We start from the raw sequence: 7,528 nt of genomic DNA on the forward strand, positions 1-7,528 counted from the left end.
TCTCCAACCCACAACCTCCCGGCTGGCCGATTAATCACTGAAATGTTCGGCCACAAGCGACTGATCACCAATGTGATAAGCGCGCATTCGGACAGGACGTAGGGCTTGAACATAGTGGCGAGTAAAATTTTCATCTGAAAAGTCATCACTCGAGGAGACGGTCAATATGTGAACACGTGGCGTGGATACTGTGATTAAAGAATGAGTGAAGCAACATCCCGCCCAAGTGCGAGCTGGTCACGTTGCTTATCAGTCATTCGCGGCCAAACGGTTGAGTGTGGAAACTGCTAGGCGTAAGTTGCGTCAGACGCTCATTTCTCACAATTCCCAACGATGAGATTTTCTCGTCCAATGTGACTTCATCTCCCAAAATCCTTTGGCTCTGATAAATCACTTAGCTGGATGCCACGAGATAGAGTGTGAGTTTTGCGAACAGAGGAAAGTATTGGGGCCCCTAAAAGACTGCAACCAGGTAAAAAGTATGTACTTTGATTGTAACACCAAAACGGTACGTGGCGATCTTGATAACGCTCCTATGCCGAAAATATTTGTGCAGTTTTTTTCAAGTTCATTTGGAGATTTTCGTAAGGAAGACTAAATCTGTGGCAGCAATGTCTACAAAAAATGGCAGGCACTTTTGAGATTCCCGGAAATAGTCCCAAAGGTTTACAACTACTGGTATTCTTATGACCCTGGGTTGCAAATGTGTCCTGCGATTTGATCTGCTAGTTGCCCGTACTGTTCACTTAGACTCTTCATCGAAAGCCAACCTGACTTTCTTAGGCAAGAAATGCGTACACCGAAGTTACAGTCCTGTGTAAACGAAGAGTCAATTCAAAAATATGCATTGGTCGCTCGTTGGAACATAGGATTCTACGGTGCCATCTGCTTGGCACGGTAGGCTGCAAAATATCTTCGCTCGATGGAGTTGCTTCGCCTTACAGTCATTCACCGAACGGCAGCATGAGCCAAGTCTGGCTATAGAGAAGACGTGGTTAGTCTCGCTGGATTACTGGATGTGCGGTAACGTTAATCTTTTTGCCTTGTTTGTGCTCTTCCCTAGTTTTTCAGCTCACTCCATAATCCATAGTTGAACTCCGCTAACTCCTACGTAGACGTCGGCCTTCAATCTTTTAAATGATGTCTTCTTGCAAGCTAATTTACCTCTCTGTGCCATCAATGTCCAGGTTCTGTAGTGCCATGATTTAATTGATCGATTGTTTCCAAAACTGTGTGGTGCGTTTTATGAACTGAGACTTTGGGTCTAAAGTTATCTCCTCCGATTAGACTGATTAGTGAATTGCACTATGCAGCTTCTGAAAAAATCGATACAGATCAACGGCACAGTATATTGCATTGGAAATTTTGATGAAAACCTGTCTGCGACGGTTTGTACGTTTAATTTACGGTAACACGAAACTCAAGTACAAATGTACATTTTTCTCCCAAATTTATTCCAAATTCGGTACCGGCGTTCTTTCCTCCTGTATCGGATTGTTAAACTATCAAATGGAAGTCTTAATTTTCCATTTGAATTTACACAGCCATTTGAAGTAAACCGTCAAACATACCGGTATCTCATTTATTTTCTGTTTTAAACTAATTTTCACCCCACAAGTGAAGTCAGTCTATGATGGAAGCCGAAGAATATGGGACAGTTAACTCGTTCTCGTTTGTGCCTCCAGCGAATAGCTAACGAAATTCTGAAATGCCCTGTCAGGTTAGTAGCTGAACAGCATACCATTTGTCCACTAGTGTTTGTTTGGTGGTGTAGCTCGCACCGAGATGGGGTGTAGTGCCACCATCCTTCAACGACACTGTCTACGTTATGATCTCCAGTGTGAACTGGAGCTTCACGTGATGCCTTACGGGAAGGAAATCAACTAGTCGCCCAAAAACATATTAGGTATCTCGCTTTTCCGTGCAGAATACTCACAGTTTGTTGCTGGCGAATCCGGCTATTAGTTGTTGTGAAACGACTGATGTCGAGTAGGTGAAACGTAGTCTAAAGTCATTAACTCAATGATGAGTAGTAGTTCTCATCAGACATAGGGTATACAATGTTACAAGGCATGGTAATCTGAATGTGCCTTTATTTTTCCTAAATCCTTCTGTGGTTACGTTGATGCTTATCGAATTTTAATGACACTGATTACGACTACGCCAATAATTTGTAGGCTTAGGCACAACCACTTCCAATCTACGAAGACCGTTTGCTATGCGGCCGAAATATATCAGCGTGAAGAACCACTGATAAGAACGATCCACATGAGTAAACATATTGCTGTTTGTCAGTCTAGGATACTAACTACTGGCGATGCATTCATGCTCACAAATATCTATCGAATCCAAAGAATAACTTGCATGGATCATCTAGAGACTAGAGATCATTCCTTCCATTAAGGCTCCCCTTTATTTTTAGCTACGTGAACCAAAAAAGCGGATAAATTGCACTGGTTGCCAGAACTGAGTTGGTACATCACGTAATATTCTTGACTATAATTTTCATCGATCTGTCTTTGGAATGTTTCAAGTAAACGTGAAGGTTTATTAATGTACTGCAAGCTTTCATCGCTCTTTCCTCATAGTTTTAGAATTAGAGTTATCACAGGCACAGGTGTGTCACTATCCTCCTCTCTCACTAATATTCGAATAATATGATTGCCTATGGGGAAGACTATTTGAAACAGATTGAATCAGCTAAAGATTACGATGCTGTTCGTACAGCCTTTCATTGGTGACCCTGTTGGAGATAAAAATGACCTAAAATGTAAATAGACAAGTGACAGGTCAAACAATCATCCAAAGTAACTCTCCCACCCAGGTGACTAAATTCGGATGTCCTTCGTCAGCACGCGCTGCATATAAGGTTATTTGCCTGTCCTGAGCAAGACTGCCGAAATGAAATGGTTTCATCCACAATAACAAAACTTTAAACAATTGCAGTAGGTTATAATTTTGACGATTTTGCATATATGCGTTTGCATTTGATGCCTTCCTAATTTTGGTAATTTACCATTCGTCCAACACCACATTCTCTTGCGGCATCGTCAATCATGAAACCTTCTCCAGAAACGTCGTTTGTCACCCAGCCAGAGATCAAGCGAGCCAACATTTAGGAAAATAGATTGTGAGGTCGACTAATTAAAATTCTCCAAGCTACACGCATGTAATGTTCGCGTACACTGCTTGCACAGGGGTGGGGTGGTCCGTGCAGCAAACTCCCCATATTCGTTCACCAACTGTACGAGAGTGAGCGGCTAAAAGCATTTCCCAACCACCTGGTAGAAAGAAATATTCCGGTAAAACGCGACCACACGCAAGTCGATAAAACGACTGTCTGAGAATAATATTTTCAAAATGACTACTTTTTACGTGAAAATGAACGAATTAAATTACGGAGTTTGTCTGCTGAAATTTAGCAGATTTCAAGTTTTCCAAAACATAATGTGCTACTTAGAAGCCCAGAGCATTCTTAAACTATGAAGAAATGTTTTTTGGGAATATTTTTGATCTGCTTTTCGGAAGTAGGCTTCTCATTCAAAGTTTGAATAACAAGAACCAAACTTGGCGCATTATCTGGACTCTCTGGTGGGTTAAAAGGCTACAGAATTGATGCAAATTATTAGCGAACAGTAGAGTTTGCACAGGTTTTTTCATGTTACAAAGAGACGCAGAGGAGCCAAGATAATCTAACTACCCTACACATAACCTGCCGCACACAAAATTTGCACACAAAAGTAGACCATTCTTATCGTGAGCACAGCAAACAATACCAACAAAGAAAAGACCCGATTTTTTGGTTGAGGTTTCCCAACCTGGGTAATCAAATTTTCTAATGTCTGAGTGGCCGGGGGACCGAACGGTCTGACTTGCTGCGCCTAGGTCGCAATCTAACTTTGGGCATGCTTTCGGATTCCAAATGTGACATTCCTTCAGCTTGAATGTCTTTTTGGAACTTATTATAACCCGCCGTACATCCTCTGGATTCCAGTTTACCAAGAGTTAATGTGTCTCGGTATGTTGAATTGACTCACTGATGTAGTTAAAAAATCTGGGAGCCCTAAATCATCTGTGGGGAAATGTGTTCTTTCTGATCCGTCTACATTCGAGGAACTGGTAAACGTCAGATTACATGAAACTGGCATATGTCTTTCGCTTTGTTATCTGGAATGTGCACCGAAATTTGTATTACAGTTGTTGTACAAACGGTTGGATTAACCTCAGATGTGCTTAGCTGTCTTTCTGAATGATATGAGCTCTCTCATGGCAGTTCTGTAACCACGTGAAAACAAGGTTATCTACGAGATTCGATGACTAAGGTAAGGGAGCAGATCTTAATATACAAGAGTCACTGACTTACCTGATACAGTCAACTGCTGGTTGGCGGAAAACTGGGAATAATCTTGTTTGTTTGTTTTGTAACAGAGCACTCTCACCGACAAATCTAAGACCAGATTTACCAGGGTTTTTTTATATTTGTGTCAACTTTTCAGCTCCGTAGCATGAAGACAGAAACCTCTGTGAACACACTTAGCCAGATGAATAGTCCATTGTCGTTTTCAATTTTTTGCACGTTCCGGATAAACCTAACAGTTCCCATTACTGTACAATATTCCACCTCAGATTACAGGCAATCTAGGTTGAGACAACAAAAAAGCCAGATTTTCAGTTCCGCTTTTTGTTAAAAACCGCCTTCATTGACCAGGCGAAATCTTGGTTGAAAGCACCTCATAAACCATCTCCAATTTAGATGACGCTCATAAATTTACTTCACAAAAAAGTCCTTTCTCTCACGATAAGCGCACTGAGCTCCAAACATGATGAAGCAAACAATTTGTCAATATCTAGAGCAGGACAGTGTGCAACTATTTCTTTGTATTTTTGTATACAAAATCAGCAATGGAATAATGGAATGTCAAAAAACTAACAAATGCATTATGACGGGAAGTAAGTGCTTAATATGTTTACGCGGGCTACCGACAAAATCACACGAGTGTCAAACTCTATGGTGTGCCCGGAGACGCGTGACGTTGCTGGCCCCAAACAACCATTGGGCTGTAAAAATATCTAGTGGGTGCTCCAGGTATTGCTGCTCTCTAAAACAAAAACATTGAGATCCCACATTTGTTAACATGTGGGCCTCAGAAGTATTTCTTAACCTCATCCCATGGAATTAATCACTGGAAACAGGTGGTGCTCACCAATGTTGGGAAACGGAACTGTGACGGTTCACATGGCCCGATCTGCTAGTGAATGTTTGCAGAAGGTCCGCTAGAAGGTTTGCAGACCACAAAATTATTACTGACGAACATTTTTTAGTTTTCAAATTTACTTCTGAGTTAGAAAACGTGTTCCGAATAGACCAGACCGGGAATTCACGGTTAATCACGGACAATCAACGACCATCTATTTTCAAGGTACGAGGTGATTTATTTGCATATTGAAATGTGTTCGTGTTTACTGTCCACCTAACAAAATCACGCTCCTTTCGACAACCAGTTGTCAAAGACAAAAAAGTCAGGTGCATAAATCTACACGAATATACATGAAACACAAAAACAGGCTCTTTTGAAACACTGAAGCAATTCTTGCTACATGCGTGATGATCCCCAGGAAGAAATTGCGAGGGTACAATGGAATTTGTTCGCCTATTTTGCTTAGTTGTTTTCAAATTTAGCACAATTTAACCCTGCGTCATGGATAATGATTCTTATCTTGCAATGTGTTTGTTTTTTTGCCTAAATCGCACAGCCCACCAAAATTGCGTTTAGATGTTGCTTGAGTACTAGACTAAGCACAAATTCAATGGGTTACCGTTTTGAAAAATAGTAATAACAATAAAATGGTAAGTCTAGACTTTTAGACCGGACGGGTCAGGTGTCTACTAGAATCTTATAAATGCACGACTGGGGGAAACCTTGGTGTGAAAATACATATAACTGTCCAAAAGTGTGCTTATGCCCCGTATGTTCCAATCAGAATTACCAATTGATTAGCCTGGTAGTTAGCTATCCGGAAAACTTCAAAGTGTCGTCAGATGATCCGTATGTAAAAGAATAGATTTGACCTTAATTGGAACATTTATTTATTATTGGTAATTCCTACTCGACTAATCGCAAACGTATATCAATATAACCTTTGGTAATGCTTTGTGCGGTAACTCGATTCGGTCACAATACTAAACGAAACTTAACTGTAATAACATAATTGTTGCAAAACTTAAGCTGGACACAATGTGTCAAGAAACGCTTACACTTTTTCAAGTATTACAAATAATACTTAAAATATATATTTCCACACCAGAGATAGTCCATACTTATCACGATTTCGGCGAATCAGATGGTTTGTGCATGTATCACTCAATTTTACATAGCTTGGGGAAGTGTCTGATAAGCCTACATCGCTAAAATTCTTAAAAGCACACTTAAATTCCATGGTATAAGAACAAAAACAAAAATATTCTGAAAGGTTGCATAGGAATTCGCTCTGATCTTCTACATTTGCCGCATAAGCGAGCATCCCGAACATCGCTTCTCAGTGGACGCCTAAAAGTGGTTTCAAAAAAATCTGAATGAGGCGGGTTGCTTTTTGACAAGATTTTTCCAGTTGAAGGGTTTTAGTTGCCCCGTGCCAGCTACACACTGCATATTTTAGAAATTTGTCAAACTCACCGAAAATTACTACACGGGTGAATGACCCATTTGCCTTGTTCACGCTGTCTTCGGCGTTCACAGGCTAAGGCAACCTTGTTCCCAAACAACTTCATGGCCAGCCGATTGTTTGCTGGTTGAAAAAATCCAATAAACTGTTCTTTCAAATGAACTGCTGACCACGAGCGTTCGCGCTGAGCGTCTGGCCACGAATTCTCCCGAATTTCTTGTAGGATCGAGTTGTCACCACCGATCCCAACCTTGGATGAGTCTGTTTCAAGATGTTTGAGAAATCTATGCTCGACTTCATCACATGGACTTTCGGATAAGTTGATTGTAAATCGACGCTTTTGACTTGTGTGAACGTCTTCAACACAACTAGGCACTTGGTCAAGAAATGCACTGGAATATCCCCTAGGTCGTAATAGCGAGAAAGGCATACGAACTGCTTCTTGCGTGAGTTTTAGCAAATTTCCCTTTTGTCGAGATGTTGGTGATGGTTGAGAATCATCTTCAAAATTAAAATTTCTGTGCAAACGTGTGTTTGAACGAGTGTCGGATAAATGAGGACTTTCGTGTTTTACTTGACACACCTGTATCGAGGCCATGTTGCTTCGCCCTTCTTGCTGGTTCGTCATAGACTTTGTGAAATCAGAGTCCATCGAAACGTTGAATAACTGAGGCTATATCGAGGACCAGCTTGTCAGATCAACTGAAGAAGTTTTCCATAGATAATATCCGCAGGGAGAAGTTTGGACACGTTGTAGTCCTAACACTGCGAGATGAAAAATGAACTGTCTATCATTTCCCTATTTGTGTTCTAATCGGGCCAATCACTCCTCAGAATTCGCATCAACCAATGACAGCGCGTTAAG

At 40.9% G+C, this 7,528-nt stretch overlaps 1 protein-coding gene across 1 annotated transcript; it reads right to left on the bottom strand.

The window, feature by feature from the left end:
• Positions 1-6,670: 6,670 nt before the first annotated feature.
• Positions 6,671-7,261, bottom strand: T265_09531 (hypothetical protein; the record flags this gene model as incomplete). Its single annotated transcript, XM_009175629.1, has 1 exon — positions 6,671-7,261. The coding sequence occupies one exon, from the start codon at positions 7,259-7,261 to the stop codon at positions 6,671-6,673; it is 591 nt and encodes a 196-aa protein (XP_009173893.1).
• Between the last annotated feature and the right edge of the window lie 267 nt (positions 7,262-7,528).

Source organism: Opisthorchis viverrini (assembly GCF_000715545.1).
Source record: "Opisthorchis viverrini unplaced genomic scaffold opera_v5_285, whole genome shotgun sequence".
Taxonomy (NCBI): Eukaryota; Metazoa; Platyhelminthes; class Trematoda; order Opisthorchiida; family Opisthorchiidae; genus Opisthorchis; species Opisthorchis viverrini.